Genomic DNA, 23405 nt, shown 5'->3' with positions numbered 1-23405 from the left:
TCTTTAATTTTGGTTTCTGTGTTTGACATTTAGGGTTTTTTTGCATTCAAATTGAAGATCAACAACGTAGGCCACTGGTTTTAAAAATGAAAAAAAAAAAAGGAGGCTGAGACTTAAATGAGACACAGACAAAACAGAAATCGCCTGCGGTTACAGTAGCTACTTAAAGGGTCTTGGAATTAAGTGTCATATCCATTAGCCTCATTTTGGTCAGTTTTCCTTGCCGCACACTCGTCTCCTCAGTCCTGAGCGGTGAAATCATCAGCGCTCGTGCTCTGCTAAATGGACACGGCGTTCTTCTGCATGACTTGTCACAGGAAAATAATGAGCGGGCAATGCATCTTGCTTCAGTGACTCATTTCCAGTCCATACTTTCCAGTGAAAGCTGCAAGCGACGTCTCCGAGGGTGAACGAGGCTGCCATGTCTACCAGAAACTAGCTTCATTTTAACAAATTAAGTCACAAAACAAGGAGGGCCTAGCATGGAAAATAACAGCCTGTCACACACCCTGAGTCTATGCACTTATCCTCCCTGTCTGTTCAGTCTCATTGTGATTAAAAAAAAAAACCCTCCCTGAAAGAAAGGAAGACAAAACCACATAGGGTGCATTTTTTTTTTTGTTTGTTTTTTGTTTTGTCTTGGAGGTACAGAACAGAACTTAGTGCAAAGTCATCTCTATGGAAACCACGCACAGCTGACCAGCGCTGTTCTGGCATCATAAATCAAAGGTGAAAATAAAACAATGATAATAGTAATAATAGTAGTAATAACCATTAAAGTCACTGCAGGTCTGCACGAGAGTTCACCACAGTTCAGAACAGGGTTTGAGAATCAAAGACTTGCCGTGCGCTCCCTGTCCCCCATAGTTCTCTGGTTCTTCCTTTCCGTCCCGCTTTCTTCAGAGCTGTCTGAGTCACCTGAAACTGTCATTTCTCCATCCACGCATCCATCCGCTCATCCATCCATTCGGCCTTTCATTCTCCCAAGAGTTCAGCCCAACAAAGTTTCTTTGCGCTTTTTTGACTTCTGCTCCCTTCAGCAGCGTCGCGGCTCCTCGGTGAAACAAGGCACCCCGTCCTTGCCTTCACCTCGGGGTTCGCTAAAAGGACACAGACGGCGCATCTGAAGGTCAGGTGCTCCCGGTCACTTCCCGGACTTCCACCCCTTGACCTTTAACCCCGGTTCATGGATGCAAAGGTTATCTAACCTTCAGAAAGCGGTAAAGAGAGGTAGGGGATGGAGAGGGACACATAGAGAAGAGGGAAAGGAGAGAGGAGAAGCAATTTAACTCCATGTCATTTGCCTATTGATTGATATGCCAACCGTGAAAAAAGACAGAAAACGCGCTGTGATTGCGGTGAACGTTCTGGAAAACCTGAGCAGACTCGTCAAGTGGCTCCCTCTGATTCATAAACAGTGACAAGCGAAGCGCAAACAAATCCTCAGACAAAAAGGCAAACAATGCTGAGCGCTGCAGGAGAAAGAGAGCTCTGCAGGGATCAAGGTGAGACGGCTGTCAGCAACTGCACTTCAACTACAAAGCCTCATTTAAGTGCATGCTTTGAATACCTTGGCAGGATTAAGTCAAAGACTGAATCAAGTTCCAAAGACAGCGTTTTTTCTTACAAGCCAGCAATATTTGTCCATTGATAATCTACCCAAACATTTGCTTGCTTTGTATGGGTTCGCTTAGAAAACACATTCTATCAATCAGCGGCTTGCTATGACCAGTGGGGTCCTGCAGGAACAACAATTTCTGTCAAAGTCAGAACAGTTTTGGGAGTCATGGGAGATTTCTGCATTTGTGTTGTTGCGTCCTCGCTGGTTTGAAGCAGGAATCAAAGTCAAATAACTGTGGGGAGGGTTGAATGCTCGTGTTGCTGGCGCTGTCGATCAAATCTGGGCCCAGTTTCACAAAGAGCTGAACTAACTGTCAGACTTCAGATGCATGTTTGCGACAGCCTCTGAACACAGCCTCTGTTTCGTGTTCTTGCCCACCTGCAGGTAGGGATGGGCGGAGCCATCTAACTTAATGTCTTTCACCTGGGAGGGCTGTGTCACCCTCAAAACACGACACATGCATTCAGCACTGCGACCACCTATCACCTACAGCATACGTTTCGATTTATGATGCTTTTGTTTTAGTTTCAAATAAAATATTGTTTAAATTGTGTGTTTTGTCCATCTTTATGTCGCTCTAGCTCGATTCTGTGGGGATGGGAGTCAGTTTCACTCTTCATCATGTGACTGCGATGGAAATCATAATAACAATAGGTCGATTTTTATATGTACATGCAGTTCTAATATGAATAAACACTATTTTCTTTATTTCTGATTGCTGGTTGGTTGCAGCCACCTGACCAGTGCATGTGACATGTGTGGATTGACGACGCACAAAACAGGAACAGAATGAGACAGGACTCATTCTTCGGGTTTTTGATTTGGGACAGAACAGGAGTATTTTTTGTGGGAGTGGGATGGGACAGTAGTGAAAATCCACTTGTGTGTCACCCTCTGGTGACAATATCTAAATTCATCTGATGCACAAAGCTGTTTTGTTCTTCAATTTGGAACAAATTCAGCGCAAATTAAGACATCTTTCAAACATTCGTTTTGCAGAAAATGTTTGCTATTCAACAGTTAAGAGCGGATTTTACTGGAAAAATTCAGCAAGGAGTTTAATAATACAATTTCACAAAAAAGTTTTTTAATGCTCTCATTTTCGAAAAGTGTTAATGTGTAAAATGGAATATGGAACTACTTTTGCTGAATACGTCCTGACGTAGTGAACATAACTCACATGACTGATCAGCTGTTTCTGCTACAAAACCCAAAGAAAAAGGAGAAGAAGAAGAAGAAGAAGAAGCTATTTCTGCTGTTGTCCCATTATGCTCAAAAACATAGCTAGTAGCACCAACATTAGGTGCATGAAAACATGGCCAATACTAGCTGACATGAATGAACAATTAAAACTTTCCCAAACTAAACAAGCAGATCTGTCCTCATTTTTCTCTCAGGCGGCTGAGGCCACTCTTGCTCTTTCTGGTTTTCAGCATTCTTCTTCTTCTTCTTCTGCTCTGTTTATTATAGCCATGCGTCATATAGCTTATACCGTCAAGACTCCGACTTTAGTAGTTGCTTATTTAGTCACATAAATATAACCTTGTACAGAAAAAACATGTTTTCTGATGCTTTAAGACCATTTTTTTTCATCATACGCTGACTAAAATCTGTCGAAACATTTTAACTTGCAGTTATAAGCTGGTGAGATGAGTGTCACGGAGTTTAATGCCGCTGACCTTCTGAAGCTCCTCTCTTAGCCAGGAGGGAAGAGGCTGTCCGAGGCGATGCAGCAGCTTTGACAGCTCCACGTTGTGTTCCCTGTAGTACCTGGAGAGGTATGCATGTGCCTGAAGAGAGAAGAGGGGGCAATAAAAAAGGATGGAAGAAGTGGAAGGGTTAGAGCAAGAGGAGTTAGAGGAGGTGAGCAGACATAAGGGAGATGGAGTGAGGAAGTAAAACAAACAGGGAAAGAATACAAGTTGGCGAGTCAGGATTCGATAAGTGGTACATGGGAAGACAGAAAGAAGAGAAAGACATAAGTAAATTGGCAGGAAAAGTGGGCAAAAGCATGAGAAAGGAGGAAGAGGTGAGGGGAAAAAAGGGTTAGAAGATAAAAAAGAAAATATGGAAGCAGGAGGCAAACAAGATGTTGAGAGAGATTAATGATGTGCCACCATCTTTAGATTAGTTTATTTCTCCTCAATAGGACTTTAGGGCCACTGAGTGCTGAGTGGTATGAACAGAGCAAAGAAAGGAGAGGATGGAGAGAGGGAGAAAATCACATGAGGGATGCACGAGATCCATTATCCCTCTCTCTCCTGTGTGCATTCCCTTATCTCCACCCCCCATGTCTCCCCTCCCTGGTGTTCCCTCCATCGCCTCACCTGTCCTCTCTTTCTGTCCCCCTGGTGGACAAATACAATTTAATTACAGGTGACGCTGGGGCGCAGCCATTAGCCATAGTGATCACACGCTGGAAGACAAATTGTGTCCATGTGTGTCTTCATGTGCCAGCAAATGTGTGATTCATTGTGTGCAGGTCTGGCCTCTCCTCTGTGGAATAAGTAGCCGGAACAGAGATTTATGGATTGGATTTCCTCCCCCTACCTTCCTACCTCCATCCTCCATCCTCTCCCTCACGGGTCCTGTGTCACTATTGAGTCCTCATAATTAGGTTGTAACTTTCTGGCTGGATCTGATTGGCTGACAGCTTCCACCCCAATGCTGAGTCCTCTGGGAAATTTTGCCACAGCGACGGAGGCCACAGTAGGCTGGCACTGTCAGTCAGGATGCTGATTTTTCAGCTTTATTTGTCTCCTTCTCTAACGTTTCATTAAATGCGTATCTAATTGTGTCCCACTGAGCAGAAATCTATTTAAATTTGGATGCATAAGTTTACCTCTGGCTCCATAGGAGGGTACTTTCTCCCTTTGCTCTTTCCCAAGCATTTTGTCTTTCCTCCCTCGAGGAGCTGGCACCAAAAGCCCTTCTGAGGGTCGAACCTGAAAGAAAAAAAAATCAAAGAGAGGACGATGGAAGAGAGCGAGACGACAGATCTTAATAAAAAGAATTAAATGAGTGGTATGTTCGGCATGGGTCAGAATATAAAGCAGAGTTGAAGTGTGAAGAAATTACAGTTGAAAAAGAGTCGCACGCACTCACAGACCAGATAGAAATGTCACTTTGCATTCAGCGCACTCTCTCTCAGTCTCCTACTCTTTTGCTATCGGTGTCTGACTGTCTCGTCTCATCTCTCTGCACCTCTTTCGCCCTCCCTCCACGTCTCTCCTCTCTGTCTCTATCCCTCCCTCTCAGTGCCAACACAATAATCAAGAGTACAGCTTATTGATTGGCTAGCGCAGTAATCCGCTGGTAGTGAATTAATGGGTTACTAGTACTTTATGAAATGGTAAAAAAAAGAGTTGGAATTTTGCATAGGCTACAGTTTGAGTTGTTTACTCATTTCCATGCAAATCTAATTTAAAAATGTGACTACTTTACTTATTGGTTTGCGTTCATTGTGTTTAAAGACACCCTGAGGGAGGCAACTGTGCCAATGCCAGTTGGTGTATGTTCATAATGTACTTGATCATATTAATTAAGGCTTTTTTTTTTTCTAACCATCCAGTGGAGTGCCTGGAATTGGATTCTTTATGCCAGAACCTACCAAGAGCCCCAGTGGGTGCAGAGGACACCACGACTCCTGTTATCATTCATTTATTTAAATGTGACGTGTGACATGTGAAAAATGGCAAATTGACATATACGGTATGTCCTCCTTGTTTTATCCAAAGTGTGCTTTATCTTTAGATTTTGTAAAGCTTGAGCTGTCTTATAATCAAGACTGGCTCCAGACACATAAATGTGGTGGAGGATTATCTGAGTGCCGTGGTTTACAGGTGAAGACGGCAATCACAACTTGACTATCGGGAGGAGCAGGCATCAGAAAACATGGCTCTCAAAGAAAGATAGTAGCAGTGCGATAAGACAGATAACGTATAATCACCGGGGGATGGATGCACGTGCCTGAGACCAAACTTAAAATCGTGACTGAATGCAGAAAAATGTGAGGGAGAAATATCTGAATACATTTTATGCCTCTATAATGTTCCCATATTGGGCCGAGCAGCATGTTGTGTGACAACCTGTCACAGGCTTGGAGACGGTGGGTGACTTTCAAAGCAAAGCACCCTCATAAATACATGTGCTTATTGTCATGTGTATACAGATAATATATGCATGTGTGCATATGAATAGTTACAGATTTAGATGAATGTTTAATGGTATACGTATATACAGCACGTATGGGTATGCTGCACATGTACTGTTTGTTTGTATGTATTTATGCACCTTGCTTTTGCAGTGTAGTTGTACAAAAGAAGAAGTTATGGAAGAGGTAAAAAGATATATATTATTGCTAACTGCTATTTGGCAGTCAGAGGATAAGGTCTAATGTGGGTGTGACTGAAAGATGCAAATGTTGTTCTTTATCTGCATGCATCAGTGGGTGAATAAAAGAGAAAAACGAGTTAAGTGGTTCTACTTCAGTTTTCCTCTGACAGGACAGGAGGAAGAAAGGAGAGGGGGATTAAATAAATAGGCTGCAGCGTTGAGGATCTGTCAGACCGCTGCCATGTCAAAAGAATGAGAAGGAGAAAAGGAAGATTAGGCTTTTGTGTAACTCGGTCTTCACCCAAAACACACACACACGCACACACGCACACACACACACACACACTTCTGTCCTTGTCAGGACACTCATTGACATAATGCATTCCCTCACCCCTTACCCTAACTTCAACCATCACAACTAAATACTTAACCCCAGTTCTTACCCTAACCCTAATTCTAACCTAACCCTTAAACCCCTCGAACAGCACTTTAAAGGTCTGTCCAAAAGCGGCAACTGCCCAAAATGTCCTCACTTCCCAAAAATGTCCTTTAAACCTCAAATTGGTTCTCACAAAGACATCTATACAAGTACACGCACGCGCGCCAACACACAGCCTTATTATTCTGTCAAAATGCATCTCGTTGCAAATTATTTGTATGCATGTGGGCTTGTGATCCAAGACAGAGGCACTCTCTGTCCCAATCTGAGCTACAAATTCTAGATGTCCCTGTCTGGAGATTTGAGGGCTTGCAGGCAGATTGCATTCTGATGAGTGGTGCTTGAGAAATAAACATTTTTGCCACTCCTCCCAAACTCACAAGCGAAATCTTTAATGGAGAATGAGCAGAGAAGAGCGTCAAGAGGCCGAGGCTAATTCTCTTGAGTTGCTGAGTATTTTGTTGACACGCTTATATCAGGCATCCCTTCCAACGTGCTGCACATGTTAATACTATGAGTACACTGGTTGTACAGTATATCTGTATCACAGACAAAACACTTGGTGCTGTTTTTGAGTTTTATTAACGACGACTGAGAATGCGCCTGAGATGGTCAATTCATTTACGGCTACATGAGAATGCTTAAAAGAACCGTGTTTCCACATCACTTCTTTAATGCACATTAGAGAATATTAACAGGATGGGCTGAATTTGCCATCACTTGCTCAATTAAACCCATTATTTCTCCCTTTTGCACATGCCTTTTTTTTAGTTCACAGAAGTTGCATTGGCTATTTATCTTGCTTACTAGTGACGGTCTCTTTGCTGTTTTGGTTCCTTTGGATTGGCATTGTGCAATGCATGAACCTTTTCTGCCTTTTCATTTATTCAGACAGGCAGCACCACACACAGGCAGGCAGTGTAAGCGAGACAGTCGACGCTCTGTTGGGATCTGATCCCAAGCCAGCGGCTTAGGGGGCTTCGCCACTTGACTGTCTTTTGGCAAGAGTAGGCATCAAATTGTGATTGCGAGAACAAATTCATGTGTTTTTTATTCATGAACTTATTCATATATCATCAAGCAAGTTGTCATTCCTTCATAAAAGTCACATATTATACAAAGTTACCTGCTCCATTTCTTGACATAATAAAATACTACTTTTCACTACTTTGTTTAATTAATTTGACATTATAGGAAGAATTTCTGTGAAATGAATGCCTCCACCATTTCTTCAGTGCTGTTTCTTTTCTCTCTTTTGTCTCATCATCTCTTGTTTGTCTTGTATCCAAATCCTCTTTGCTCTCTCTGCTGTGACCACGTACATTTTTTTTCTTTCCTTCAAATACTGACAAACATACATCTGTGCAATGTGTATTGGCTCAGAGCGAGCAGCGAACTGACCATCTGCTATTGGCCGATCTTTGGTGCCTGGTGATGTCACTGTCTGCTGTATGTTTCAGAGAATGACACCACCTGGCACCAAAGACTGGCGAAGAGGAGATGGTCAGTTTAGTGCCCCGCTGTTCACCAGTAGATGTCAGACTTCACACAGGTTTGGGTTTCGTGTGTCGTTTCAGCTTGAATCTGTGCTGTCATTTTTATCACAGTGCACACCAAGTGAAAGGTGGCCCCTACCCAAGGACACCAGGGGAGAGAGTGAGGAGAGAAGGCAAGAGAGACTTACGTGAGGGCCTGGGAGTAGTTGAAGTGAGGGTTGACTCCCAGGAACTTCTGGACTTCATCCATCACGGCCGCAGGGTCAGTTCTCAGCTGATGGCCGTCTATGATCATCAGCTACACACAGATACGTTCTTACTGTAACACTGGGTGCTATTACCTGACTAGTAAGTCTGTTCAGACTCATTTAGAGAGTGGGTGAAAGTAAAAGCACAGGGGCAGCTTCGTCAGTGCAACATGATCCACTTTAATAACAGCCATAAACGTTGGTAAACAGAACGCTGACAGCAGCTGTCATATAACACTTTACTCCTTTACTTCCTCTCATGCTGTATTCCTATTACTTCCTGCAGGCAATGTACAACATTTTATTGCATGTAGTTCCCATCTAAAGTCGACATTTTAAAGTTACACTCTCAAAGAAGTGTCTTTAAAGTCACTATCACTATCGCTGAACGAGGTAATACAGATTGAGCCAAAAGCCCACTCATGAAAGTACTGCAGTATTTTTATATTTACAGTATTGAAAACTGGGTGTCGTTGGCAACATTCCTGGACAAAATGCTGTGTTAAGTTACTGCTAATGCAAACCGAACACTTTCTCCTGCTGCTGCTTCACATTAAAAGCACAAAACTGGCAAAAAAGGAGTTGATTTTTATTATGAAGTAGTCACGGGAACTGCAATGTGCTAGTCAGTCATTTTCTGCATGTTTTGACAGGGGATCAGTTTGAAATATTGCAGGGAGTCATGAAACAAGAAGGAGCAACTTTGCAATGACATAACCAACTCCTGCTCACAGAACGATAGAAAAAGGACAATAATTGCCTGACTTCTTCATTAATACAGCAATAGTTTGTTTTGCTACCCCCAGAATTCTGTGACCTGCAGTATTAAACCGCATTTGTTACCACCAGTAAGTGCATGTGTCGTCAAATCAACCAGGACTGAAATCTTCATGATTGCAACTTCAAACAAGCCAAAATATACATAGCTACCATTACTTCAATTGTGACCATTATCACCAAAAAAATCAGTAAAGGCTCAAAAATAAATCTTTTTCTTCAAAAGTTGAGAACGAATCTGACCTTTCAAAAACCAATGCAGGGCTTTAACATGACATACTGTATGATATGTGTTTGGTGTTACTGTGCAATAGAGTGCAGCTGTCTGCATCTGGGCCTGAGCCTACCTGGTTCGCAGGGTAGTAAGTGAGCCACCTCTCCAGGTGTGTGGAGTAGAGGCCGGGGATGAGGCAGCGGCTCTGGAGGGAGCGGAGCTCGGCTGGTGCTCCCGGTCTTGCGCTGATGACATCATAGAAGGTGAACTGCAGGGCTGCGTGGTCCTCGTGAGCTCTTTGATGCTGCGAGGGACAATGACATAACATTTGAGCTGGCACGTTGTTGACATTCATGTCTCATTAACCAAACCCTTAAAGATGATTTCAGGATCTTGTGACATTTCCCACATTGAGATGTATAGATAAATCAGGCTCATTAACTCCACGCTCGTGGAGAGAACTCAGGCTCTGCACACATGCTTGGATAAAGAACCTAATTAAAATCAATGCAGAGATGAAGCATGTAGTGTGATGAAGCAGGCAGCTGTATAGGGTTAAAAAATGTGCATCTAATACATGCTGTGTTTGTGTATGTACCTGATACCAGCTGTAGGCCCTGTCAGAGGGGTTGATGAGCAGGGTGATGATCTTGGCCTTGGGCAGCAGTGCAGCAGCTCGTCGCGGGGACTCCTCCGAGGGGAAATAGTTAGCGCTCTTCTCAAACAGGAAGTCCGTGGTAACATTAGAGGGCACGGGGAAAAACTCCATGTACCTGAGGCAACAGGCACATGCAAAAGTGAGAAGAAATAAAAAATACACACGCACACACTCATGATACACACCCCATACCACAGCATTACTGCAAACTCAGTCACCCCGAGTGCACGCTGCTAAATTCTCACACATTTTTCAAAGTCAGATGCAAGTTTTAAAGTCACCAAGTTACGGCCTTAATCTGTGTGTAGACAATGAGCCTAAAATAAACTTGATGATATAATTTGAACAGTGTTTCATGAAGAATTTTAAGTGTTAAGTCCTTTCTGGATGACTTCCGAGACTCCGCCAGCTGTGTCTCTGTCACTTAAGTAACCCATTTATGGGTCAATTTAGGCAGCCATATGTCTGTTGGCTTATGTTGGCAGGCTTAAAAGATCATTTTAAAGACGTTGCTGAACTGTTTTGAAGTGCTTAATGTATTGTTAAAGTCTTCAAGACACGTTACAGTCTGTAAAAACTTTGCAAAATGAAAAAGGGTTGTTTATAATCTTTCATTTGACCTTCCATTCTGGCTAATAAAAAATGCATGGAAAGAGAAGGAAAGATAGGTAAGTGTGTGTGTGTGTGTGTTTGTGTGTGTGTGTGTGTGTGTTTGTGTGTGTTCTCACCAGTCAATTCCTTTGTGGTAGTTATTGGTGTTGAAGAACTGGACCTCCTCATAAGTCTTTGGACTGGGGAAGTTACTGGAGATGGAGGGATGCATGAGTAGGAAGAGATAAAGTGCTGTCGTTCCTGGAAGAAAGGGCATAATTCATAACGGGCTCGTTAATTCAGCTCAGCAGAGAGTATTGTGCGTGTGTGTGTGTGAGCGTGTGTGTCAGTATGTGTGAGAGCTGTCATCCACTGATCCATACTGGATGATTTTTCTCTCTACAAGATTTATATCTTGCTGAGAATACACGAAATGTGTGTGTGTGTGAGTGTGTCTGCAGAGATCGCAGGCCCCCCCATCAAATGATTCAAAACCATTTGACACCAATCAGCACTGGGGCTCTGGTCGCGCCCTCTGTCTCACCCGCAGCAGCTCTCTTTTCACCCCGTTCTACTCAGACTTGCGCCCACACATCCTGCCACCCCCCTCTCCCTGTTTCCTATTTGCTCTCTGACATGCAAGGCATATCCTGCAATAAAATAATTACAATTTGTTGTAGTCTAGTTGCTGTTGGGCTGCCAGCGTTTCAATCCTGACCTCTCCTCCCATTTGGAAAATTATCACCTGGTTAATTAGCAGCATTACAGGACCTCCTCACCTCTAACAACAAACACCAGTAATTACAACTCCTGAAATGACACAAAGGCCATATCATGAATTGCAGATTTTGTAATAATGTCCTATTCTTTTTGACTCTTTGCAAGAAACCAAGTATGAAAAAGAAAAAGGGAGAGGTTGGTAGCTCAGTACTGTATCTCTATGCATCTAAAGTAGATAGTATGTGGGTGGAAGAAAGGAGGTAAGAGCCTCCTGCTTTGTCTCCCTCTGACAGGACCAAAGGAGCGAGGGGGATTAAATGAATGGGTTCTGATGTTGAGGATCTCGACACCTGGGCACACAAAGGGAGTCTTTTTGTTGCATGTACATGTCTGAGTGTACGTTTGCATGCAGCTTACCTGTTTTCTGTGGCCCTATGACCATGAACTTGGGTAACCTGTCGCAGGTTTTCTCTTTAGACCAGATGTCTTTGTGCCGTTTGTCATCGCACGGATTCTACAGACGCACAGATGAAGGATTAGAGGTTAAAGCAATTACTGTACATTGCATACAAAAACATACATGCTCATACAGCTAGTGAACGGAGGATTTACTACATAGTATGAATGAATGAAGGTATTTTTACAGTGTCATGCATACAACTATTCACAGCCTGCATGGCCTTACACGACACCATAAATTCATATAAGCCTGAAAAAGGGTGCCGCATATACATTTTCAAAAATACTACCAATGTTTACAATCAAATCCCCAGACCTTTACAACTAAATTCATAAATCAATGGCAAAAATAATTACTATAATACATCAGAGTAAATACTCAGTTAAATAAGCCGTCTTGCCTTCTTTTCCAGGCTTTTGAGACAAAGTTAGCGTTGTGAAAAATGAACTCTCATTAAATCATCATAATTCAAATAGGACTCAGTTTCAGCACAACAAAGCTCACGCAATCTGTTTACTTCCTGAGTTTTGAATCTGCACAGTAACAAGATCTCATTACACCTAAAAACATGGTAACAACGCACAGACACACATGCCCATACATGTGGGCAAATACGCGCACGTACACACCTGCCAGAGTGGGTTCCTTTGTTCGGGGAAAAGCTGGAAGTACTTGTGTGCGAGCTGCAGCGGCGGGAGCGTGTGGAGTCTCAGGTTTGTCCACGAGCGAAGGAAGGAGGCCAGGTGGACGAACGTGTAAAGGCCAAGTCGATCGTTGCCGTAGTTAGACAGGTGGGTCATGAATATACTGATCTAAGGTGGAGAAACACAGATGAGGGAGAGTAGGGGGTGGAGCGAAAAGGGGAAAGGAAATACATACTTATTGTGTTGTGCAAAATTGTGACGAAGTCAAATCTCATTTCCCAAGTTCCTGTTTGTGGAAAGGCAGCGCAGTAAATCTAATTACTGTTGTTGTGACTGCAGTGGAAGGCAAACAGATTATTTCTCAATGTGTGATGGTTTTAAAGTCAGTAACAGAGCAGCTGTCCACCGGGTATCAATATTTGCCATCACTTTGCAAAGTGACACACTCACTTTTGTTATGTAAGATTAAACATTAACTTTCAGCACAATACAGTCTCAAGTATAAAGAGGGAAGCAGATAAACTGGAACGGATGTATTCACCTCTCCCGATAGATAGAGCTGAGGAGGCAGCACAATACTCCTCACAGCTACCGGCTGATACGAGGTGCAGCAACACACGGGGAAGTGTTTCAGAGTGTGTCGGGTTGTGTGTTCATGACGGTTAATGTGTGTGAGGGAGAAGGGGAGGCTCAGAGGGAGTGAAGGAGCGATAGTGTGTTGGTCCAGGCTATCTGTCCACGCCTCAGTGCTTTTATAGGCTGATCAAAGAGACAAGCTAAGATAGCTGCTACAGACAAATGCACGCACACACACACACACACAGGCATGCTTCTTTTGTGATTGGAGGGAGCTTGGGAATGTGAAGTGTCTGGATGAAACGGTAACATCAGCCATTAAGATATGAATTATTTGGTGGCTGTGAGCATGTGTGTGTCTGCCTGTGTGCATGGATGACTGTCTGTCGGTATATTTGGGAGTATGCCTGCAAATGTGAACACACGCACAGACACAGAAAGACACACACAGGCATGCACGGTGAATTTCCTGGTGACAGAGGACTGTCGGTGCTCCTCTTTAACGCTGAAGGTTGCCGTAGATACAAAGCGACACAGTGTCGGGGTTTGATGGATCAGCGTCCGGCCGACCTGGAAAGCTGTTCGGAATACTGATCGCCCCCGAATACTGATGGGAGGAATGTGTGTGTATGTGTGTGTGTGTGGTGTGTGTGAGACAGAGACACTGTGGGAGGGAGAAAGAGGAACCAGACACATGTGTAGCAAGTGTGTGTTTTGTGACAGAACACAACAGAGAAAAAGGAGAGAGGAGCTCGGTACGCATGTCAGTCATTTTTTATGTGTGTGTGTGTGTCTGAATAATTGTTCATGCATTTGTGCCAGCACAATTGCGTGCATCTGCCTCCGCCTTCTTATCTTGTGTTCACTCTAAGCACACCAGCAGCGCACCATCCAGCCTCTCCGTATCAATCTAGTAGATGTTAGAGCAACAATGTGGAACACCTGTCAAGGCATCGCCAGGCACTCAAGCAGGAATAACAGGAACACAAGCCAGTAAGAAGTGTGCTCGCTCCTCCTCTCCACTGTCAAAAAACGCCAAAACCTCCCTCTTCAGCATGTGAATGGAGAGCTTGAAGCACAACTCTTAGAGTAAATGTGCAAAATTAAATTCAACAGCGTCTCATCTGTTCAAAATTGGGATTGAGAGGGAATATTTCCCACGGCATGCTGCTGCGGTGGAGGTTGGAGAGAGGGTGTGTATGATAGGTTTATTATAAAATGAAAAGGTCTTGGACTGATACGCAGTGAATGCAGACAAGTCTAAAGGGAGTAAATAAGATGCTATAAACCATTTCAAAGTCTCCCACCTCTCCCTTTTTGTGTTGTTTTGTGCTTTTCTTTTTGAAAGCAGGCAAGGTGATCAAAAAATGATTTATGTTCCCTTCAAACCACTCAATACCCTGTGATGTCTGACTCAGGCTGTGAGGGGACGTGGTGTGTGTGTGTGTGTGTGTGTGTGTGTGTGTGTGTGTGTGTGTGTGTGTGAAAGATGGAGGGGGGAGAATCTGAGTGTTATTGAACATGGAAACATTCATTATGGAGCTTAGGCATTGGCTGCCAAATTAAACAAAGGGGGAGAGAGAAGAAGATGATTTCTTTGTAATTGGAGAACTGAAGACAAAAGAGAAAAAAAGTACAGAGAGGTGTGTGTGTGTGTGGGTGGAGGGGGGGTAACCTTGGCAGGTGAGTCTGAATTAAAAAACAAAATACAAAAAAGCCACTAGAGAGAGTGTTAATCTCCTGACAAAGTGCAAGCCCCCGAACCCTACCAGTGGAAGAACTCACTGTGGCTAAGAATTCAATTAACTGAACCATATAAACCTTTTCTCTGCATCTAGTGCCACGTCTCATTTCCTGAATATTGGATTGCTTTCAGTCCCCTACGAGCCTTTAATAAAGAATACTGTGCTAATAATTTAACACCAGAATTGGGCTCAAATCATACTTCGAAGTCGGCTGGGAGCGAAGTGTAAAAATGAGGGACATAAACTCAACCCCGCAGCCGATCCTTCTTTTAATCTCTGCCCTTCGTCTTTTCTTCTCGCGGCTCCTATGCAATTTCATTTCCTCCCTTCCGCCTCGCATCCTTTTCAGTGCCTTGCTCCCGCTCGCTCGTCTGCTACGCAAAGTCACTTTGTGTTGTTTTTTTTTTTTTTTCCTCCGATTGCATGCTGACCTAGATGCTCTGATGAAGCATGTCAGTCCAACATGGGAGTGATGTTCTTCAAAATCCATGGACACACACAGGCACATAAAACACTCGCGTACACGCACAAATTCCATGTCCTGGAAGATTAAGAGCGCCACTAGTCATGTATTTGAGTTTGTGACATGTTCCAATCCCCTCTAACATGATTGCATTTTTGAAGAAATTACTTATTTTACTGGCCTTTGGTTCAGGATGGTTTTCCCCACTCTTCTGTCTGTCCATCTATCCATCTGTCCATCCATCCATCCATCTGCCTCTGCACTGTCTTGCTCCCTGTTCGTCTCTGCCCTATCTGCTGCCTTTTCTGCCCTTCACTGTGTAGCTGTAGCAGCCTATTTCCCATTACAGACCACTTAGTTCCACATACATTTCTCCCTGATTGAATAGTTATTGCTGCTAAAAAGAAAGCTACCCACTCCCGTTTCATTCTCTCTCTCCTCTGCCGTCATCCTCCTCTCTCCCCTCCTTGCTCTTGCAGCGCTCCTCTCTTTCTCTCCCAGAGTCCATCTTGCTGTCTCTGTCTCATCAGTGGATAATTGAAAGCTGAACGTCAATACAGCAAATGATTTCGATTCAATTTATTCTGCCTGCTCCAGTCAACATCTTCTCTCCATTCTGCCGTTTTTCACTGCTATGCTCTCACTTTGTAATTTCTCCTCCTGTTTGGATTGAAGCCTATTGTGTGTGTGTGTGTGTGTTTGTGCGCTTGTGTGCGTGCATGTGTCTGAAAGCCTGTATGTGTTGATGAGCTGCCAAAGCCTTCAGTAGCAATCAGCGGGACTCCCGAGAAAGGGAAGGTAGGAGTGGAACTGAGACCAAAAAAAAAAAAAAAAAAGCGTGGAAAGATTTGCACGTGTGAACAAAGTCAACATGAACAGTTTGAAAAGAAAAAGAGAGAAAAAAAGATGTAGAAGGCCACCAGAGCCTTGGGCAGGAGAGGAAAGGTGAGGGATGGGAGGGTGAGTAAAACAGTGGGCTGGGAGAGGAGGCAGATTGTGCTGATATTTGGTGTTTGGCTAATAAGCTTAGTGGCAGAGCTAAGCGCTAAATGTCAGGCCTGATATATGTCTACAGCTCTGCTTGTGTCAGCGAGACACACATTTATGCAAACATACACATGCACACATACACAGATAGTAACATATGCACTGGTGTGTGTTTGTTTTTTTGTGTATTTGTGCGTGTGTGTGTGTGTGCCTGTATGTGCAGCACTTCCTCTCTGTATGTGTCTGGATTCACAAGTGACACAAGGTGCCGTGACCTGAAAATTAAATCTCAATCTGTCTGCCACCTTCTCACCCTGCTCCCTCCCCGTCTCCTCTTCTCTGCCATCTCTCTCTCCTCCCTCTCTCTCACCATCTCTCTGGCCATTTATATTGGGGAATGACTTGTGCCCTATTGGCTGTTTGCACTGTCTAGGTCGTCCAATCGATTGTCGAGCTTATGTGAGACGGGGAGCTCAATGATCGCTGGTGCAGCCCGCAATGTTGCAAAAGTAGCAAAACGCGCACGCACACACACACACGTAGTAGATGCGCATGCACGCTCAGTGGTGAGCGGCCACCACAGGCCAAATGTGATTTAAAGTCATTGAATGGGAAGTGACAATGTTACCAATGTGCAGATCATCAAACAATAGGAAACCCCCGGGGGACTAAAGCAGTGAGCTACAGAACACTATTGATTACAGAGCACACACTAATGAAAGCTTTTGCGTCTGCAAATGGAAACATAGCAGGGAGAAGTGAAAATAAATCATCAGTCTATACATATATGTGAGCATGTGTGTGTGTGCATGTGCATGTACATCATGGCACATAGCTCTCCTTTAGCTAAACATTAAAATGTGTTTATGTTAAATAGCTGTCTTTATGAAGAGGCACAATAAGAGGAGAGTTTCAGCTCTTATTACAGAGACGAGGACAAAAGATTGTGGAAACAGAGGAGAAAATGTAATTAGTCTCTGTTGGGTGTGTGTGTGTGTGTGTGTGTGTGTGTGTGTGTGTTTGAGAGGCAGCCCTCTTTGTGTGTGAGCTCATGTTGAGATGACATCACTGGTGATGAGAGCAAAAACTTTGCCAGGTCCTTTGTCCTCTGAGCAGCTATCAACAGACACAGCCACACAAATGTAGCACACACACACACACATACGTGCGTGTGTACAAACAAACACATGCACAGACACACAGACACACACAAACACACACACACACGCTAATTAAATTATCTGTAGAAATGTTTCTGGCACTAATCACCGCCTCAGGAACACACTCCTCAGCCACAACAAAAATATGACATTATAATGTAACACAAGCTGAAATCGGAGGACATGTTTTGATGGAGGAGAACTTGTGAAGTGTGTTATTATGGAAACTTCACGAGATTTTCGAAAATGAAATGAAAAGCACAAAAAGGCAACAGGCTGCTTCTACCCGAGCCCAGCGCACATTAGGAAACTGAGGCATGTCAGTGATGCAATATATGTTTTCTTGAATGTAATTTGTGTATAAAATGTATTGCATGAAATATTGTTTTTACACAATTATTTGCTTGTGCTTTCAACTCAATTCAATTTAGTGTTTAATATATTAAAGAACCTGGCTTATTTACATTTTCTTTTGACAGTATTTCTCACACTATTATAATGGACAACACAAAGACTTTTTTTTTATCTAATAGCTGCACTTAAGACCACAACATGACAGGTAGTTGATATACCAGGATTATAATTAGTACCATCAACATTAGTCCATCATCAAAATCATGTGAGAGATGAGTTGCCATATCATAATTACTGTTATGTGTTGTGCTTCCTTAATAAATGTAACCTATTAATGTAAGCACTGCTGCTAGGTTGAACAAGCTAATGTTTAAATGTACTGTACTGTCATATACTGGATATATGTGACAATAATACAAACTATTTATTTTCAATTGGCACTTTAGGTATTGGGCTGTGCTTATGCATCTGCAAACTGATAAAAATCAGGCAGAAACAGAATAAAAAGGCAATGGTTCGCTCATTGCATTTAGAGCAGGATGGAGAATCTGAGGCAACAGCAGTGCATTTGGTACATGGAGCCTTTGGGTGACTCTCCATTGGATCATTTGGTGCCTTGGCTTTATGGAGCAGCAGTGTTTACTCTGGAGGCACTCAGTCTAGCCGTCATGGAAGAAGCGCCTCTCAGGGTCCTTTCAGATGATTTCAGGCACCAGAAGGCAGCCTGCGACCACTGTGTGAGTATACGTACTGGAAAAGTTTTAAAGGGGGAGGTGGATTTATGTAAAATTTATACGAGCAAGTCCATGATGTTAATTCTGTCCAAACTGGCTATGTCAGTAATTTTTATGGACTGCATGCTTCAGTGCCTGTAAAGGTACTGGAATCTTTTAATGTACTTCCTTTTAAATCTGCAGTAAAAAAAAAAAAGAAAAGAAAAAAAGAAAAAAAGAAAAAAGAAAAAAAAACTCATGTTATAGTGGCTTGCTGGAATTGAAAATCTTGGCATTTCCTTTTTACAAGGCGCTCTAGGAAGTCATTACTTGTGTTACCTTCAACCCAAAGATAAAATATAGAGCTACCTGTCTTCCGCAGCAGTACATGTGTGTGTTCAGCCATGTTAGCTTCTGCTGCTCCTGCAAGGCAACTACAGTCTTCTGCTGAAGGCCACATAGGTATTAGTCCCTAGCACAATTCATTCAGTGAAGTATGTTAAGGATGGCTGTGGGAAGGACTTTAGTAAGCACAGGTGACTCTTTCTCTGGTACAGTTTCTCCACTGACTCCAAGCTGTAACATACATTACAAGCAATTCGCCTCCCTTTGATAGAAAAGGTAAATTACACTCCCCGTAGTTTTTACTCCATGCCAACCACTTAGGTCTTTGCCTATTATTAGAAAACCACTGTCTATGCAAGGGGAAACGTAAAACACTTCATTTGATGTGTAACAAAGGACTTTTTTCCAGGAAAGTGCCACCCGATACAGAGAAGCTAGGAACAGAAAATGAAGCAATTAAAAGTGTTCTTTTGAACTGCATACAAACTGGTTTTGTTATATCAACTGTCATTTGAGAGGAGGACAACAAGCTCCTGCAATATTTCTCAAATGTCATGTGTTATTATTACATTTAAACAGCGAAAACACTGTTTTCAAAGGAAGAAACAGGGATTCATTGACGTGTGGAGACAGACAAAACGAAGGAGAAAAAAACATCTGAATAAATAAAACAGCAAAGAATGGAAGACAGAAGAAAGACACAAGGAGGGGATGAAACAAAGGAAGAAATGAAAGAAGCAAAAGAAAGATGTCAGGAAATAGAGACAAAAAGAAAGTACATAATAAAAAAGAACAGCAAAAAGACAGACAGACGGAGACAAAGCGGTGCAGAGCGAGAAGAAAGGACTAGATTGGGTTGTTGTGCAAAGCTGCACTTGACTCTATGATGTTCGCTGAGTTCTGACAGCTCCTCTAGTTCAGCACTCCTCTACCTGACACTTCAATAAGGCCTACTGCTGGTCTGCGAGCATCTTTGTGCACGACTGTGCATGTGCACGTGTGCGGTTTGAGTCAGAGAGAGATTGTTTGGGGATAATTCCTGGGAATTTCTATGCCTACCTTTTACTGTGTGCCTGCACGCACTTGTGAGCACGTGCGCGTGGATGAGCATCTTAACTGCCACCAAAACCTAATTTTGTTCCTTAATTCAAAGCAGAATCGAGTTGAGCTGACATACACAGCAGGGGTAAGCGAGAGGGGGAGGACACGTGTGTGTGTGAGTGTGTGTGTGTGTGTGTGTGACAGCAACCCCCCTGTGGTGAGACCTAATTTAAAGTGGGGAGATGAACACAGCTCCACTGTGAGAAGCAGCCCCTGACAAATCAAGAGACAGACAGACACACACACACAGATGCACACACGCACACACATACGCACAAACACACACACACACATACACACACACACACACATATGCCAAAATGAAAAATGAACCAGACAGAGAAGAAGTTACCTCTACAGACGGAGCAGGAGAGCCAGTTGGTGCCTCTTTAAGGTGCAAAAATCAAAATAGAAAGTAACAGTCCTCCCTGTTTCTCATTCTGCATATCCGTTTTCATGTGCAAGTGTGTGTGTGTGTGTATTTGTGTGTATGCGGTTGCTCTGACTCACTGGGTTGAGTAGCACAGTGAGAAACAGCTCTCCCCCACGGATGCTTTTGTCCAGTTCTTTAGGTCCACCAGGGTATTCCTTATAGTAGATGGTGTGAGTAAACAAGCCACACGTCTGACGAGGCAGCACCTACACACACACACACACACACACACACACACACACACACACACACACACACACACACACACATAAAAAGAGGAGTTGTTAATATCTTTCACATCTTTAGTTTGCACAGGAAAAATGCAAAACTGATCATTTGTTGTTTTCAATGACCCACCACAGAGTTCTCCTCTGATTTAACATTGCACTCCTATAATATTATGTAACTCACATTCTTCTTCCTCATTACAACCTACATTACCCACAATGCTACCTGACAGTTGGTTCAGAGATTCAGGCATGTTATACTAGGAGTGGCTAATGTAGCCTCAAGCCTATAGCCTCAAGCGGAGAGGGGAAGCGGGCTTCTGAGGTCTGCTAAACTCACTTCTTCTTCTTCTTCTTCTTTCAGACTGTTTTCATTTTCAAACTTGCAGTTTTCAAGTGACATCATCTAAAAACTACAAGTCTAAATTTACCAGATTTTGTGCAGCTCCCTCTGGAGCAACAGAAAACTTACAACATTTTTTCACACATGCAATAGTACTCCCCAAGACCTGTAAACACACCTTGATGTGTAAAATCACAAGTTCCCCTTTACATGGCACATGAACCCACCGTGATGCAATGATTCGAGATTAAACAATGAAGAAAACAGCCAGGTCTGCATAAGGTTGTTGAAAGTGCTGATCACTCAACTATTTCAAGGACAATATAAACAAACCAGGTACAAAGACGACTTAAAATAACAAAAATAATTCCATTGCCAGCATAAAAAAATGACAGCTATAAGGATGGAATATTCAGCTATGGAGCCACACTTGTCTGCATGCCAGTTTCTAAACAGGAGGAGCAGAAAGCGGAGCAGGTCAGGGATATTCTGATGAGGTGTCTGCAGCATATGGCAGCGTTACGAATCACAGGTGCCAATTCTACAGATGTTTCAAGTCACATGCTTGCAGAGAGTAACAAACCTTTTTCACAGCTGGCATTTTGACTGGTCATGGGATAAAAAAGTGTAATTAATAACAAAAAATGATGGCACTGCTCCATTTAGGTGTCCCAGTTCCACGACTCTGATATTGTTGCACGCTGGCTCACTGGTTGCCCTTACTGAGACACTTAAACAGAATTGAGCCGTCATTAAATGTTATTAGTTCCACCTGTGCCGTTCCTGTAATGACTAGTCAACATGTCTGCTGTGAAAAAGATCTATAAGAGAGTCAAATTAGGGTTTTCCAAGGACATACCATTTACTGCTGTTCCAGAGCCACGAGTCCTGAAGAGCTGAGATTACTCCACCACAGCAGTAGAGACCTCATTTTCATGCAGGTGCGTAGCATCAGGCATTGATTTGCACTGGTGAAGTTAAATCTTTCTGGGGCACTGTTCAATTTTTTTTCTCACCTACACCTGTTTGGTATTTTGGTGACTCGCTGTTTACCGAAGCGGGGGCAGATGATAATGGATTACTTTTAATCCCGCCTCAAGCAGGTGCGCCGTGTACCCATGGCCACGAAAATACCACAAGCGACACCGCCACGCCCTGCGTGAGTTACACACTCTGTGCCTTGATTGATGAAAGCTGGGTCCCAGATGCCAATTTCTCAGATTCTCTTTATCGCTACTGGTAAATGTAACAATGCTTTGGTTGGATAAGGTTTAAAAAGGGAGAGGAACAATTGATTCAACATCAGTGACTTTATATTTTAACATCAGAACTGACGGAGGCTTTGCAGCTAACCTCGACTCAAGTACGAGCAGTTGTCAAAACTGTGAGTTTGAGAGTCAGAAAGTCTTTTGGCTGATGCAAAAATATATTTAAATTATTGTACGCCGTAAAAAACTAATTTGCCCAAAAAGACTTAAGCAAGCAGCAGAGTGCCAGATCAAGCGTTGAACAGCTGATGAATTAATCGCCTTTTCATTCAGTCATTAAATGAATTAAATGAGGGGAAAGGAAGAGAAGAAGAAGAAGAAAAAGAAGAAGAAGAAGAAGAAGAGAGGAGAGAAGAGGAAGGTCTTTATTGTGAACTCCTTGTGGAGCACTTCTCTGTGTGAAATAGAGAGTAAAGGCTGGAAGCGTAGATATTGGTTTATCTATAAAACACTGAGAGAGAGAGAGAGAGAGAGAGAGACAGAGACAGAGAGAGAGAGACAGAGAGAGAGACAGAGAGAGAGAGAGAGAGAGACAGAGAGAGAGAGAGTGTGTGTGTGTGAAGGCCACCAGAGCCACAGACACTCAGCACTATTTCACCAAACCAATTATCCACAGAGCTATAGCTCAAACTGATATAGTACATTTTAAAAAGAAATACACACACACAAGTATGCATGTTTGTGGGAGTGTGCACACACACACACACGCGCGCACACACACACACACACACACACACACACACACACACACACACACAGCACAATCCCATATCTCAGTCTGATTTGTTCTGATACTGTGGGTCCAGTGGGTGGCTCTCAATCTGCTGACAGAGACACCCAAACACCAATTTTACAGCCTTAAGACAACTTCCTGTCCTCCTCTGAGCAAACAAAGATGGAGCGAGAGGCCGAGGGGAAGGAGATTAATAGACAGAAATTGCGGGAAAAATTGGAAGTGAAAAAATGTGAAAGGTAAAGAAAATGGGACGGCTGTGAGTGATGCACCAGAGTTACGAGAGGTCAGGAGGCTGGATGAATTATCAGAATCGAAAAGCTGACCGGTTTATGGTGAAATGGTTTCAAATTGCACACATACGTACACACACACACACACACACACACACACACACACACACACACAATCTGCCTCTCAGGAAAATGTTCCGCCTCCGTGAGCTAAGTTTTGAGTTTGTTCTTTTTTTCCTCGCCTCCCGTTTCTATTTAGTCAGTGCAGCATGCAAGAGAGGAGCCTTTTCACTGTCTCCCTACACTGGTTTGCTCCCCTGTCCGAAAATATCAAAAATAGCTTCTAATACATGTTTGTCTACGTCTACAGCTTTGTACAGGAATTTGATGGAATAGTGTCACCTGAAGGTCTGCTGAGTCTCTGTTCCAATCATGTCACGCGATCTTCATCGGCAGATGCTGTGTGCTCACTCGTTACTGAATTTCTGCCGTTCAAATTTCTGTTTTTTCTGATAACTTTT

General features: G+C 43.1%; 1 protein-coding gene across 2 annotated transcripts in view; it reads right to left on the bottom strand.

Moving 5' to 3' along the window:
• Nucleotides 1-95: 95 nt before the first annotated feature.
• Nucleotides 96-23405, bottom strand: part of ndst3 (N-deacetylase/N-sulfotransferase (heparan glucosaminyl) 3) — a 41333-nt gene continuing 18023 nt past the window's right edge. Inside the window, exons 6-15 of one of the 2 annotated variants that reach the window (XM_041966846.1) lie at nucleotides 20158-20286; nucleotides 12189-12371; nucleotides 11517-11613; nucleotides 10517-10640; nucleotides 9729-9903; nucleotides 9264-9434; nucleotides 8080-8189; nucleotides 4464-4566; nucleotides 3301-3411; nucleotides 96-1208 (exon numbers count right to left, since the gene is read on the bottom strand). In XM_041966846.1, the coding sequence (XP_041822780.1) occupies nucleotides 1200-1208; nucleotides 3301-3411; nucleotides 4464-4566; nucleotides 8080-8189; nucleotides 9264-9434; nucleotides 9729-9903; nucleotides 10517-10640; nucleotides 11517-11613; nucleotides 12189-12371; nucleotides 20158-20286 (1212 nt within the window). In that variant the 3' untranslated portion in view covers nucleotides 96-1199. The remainder of the gene's footprint in view (nucleotides 1209-3300; nucleotides 3412-4463; nucleotides 4567-8079; nucleotides 8190-9263; nucleotides 9435-9728; nucleotides 9904-10516; nucleotides 10641-11516; nucleotides 11614-12188; nucleotides 12372-20157; nucleotides 20287-23405) is intronic. The other variant, XM_041966844.1, reaches the window with a different exon arrangement.

The sequence above is a fragment of the Chelmon rostratus genome, chromosome 3 (assembly GCF_017976325.1).
Source record: "Chelmon rostratus isolate fCheRos1 chromosome 3, fCheRos1.pri, whole genome shotgun sequence".
In the NCBI taxonomy this organism is placed as follows: domain Eukaryota; kingdom Metazoa; phylum Chordata; class Actinopteri; order Chaetodontiformes; family Chaetodontidae; genus Chelmon; species Chelmon rostratus.
Note: the sequence above shows the minus strand (reverse complement) of the source record. Positions and strands in the feature narration are given on the sequence as shown.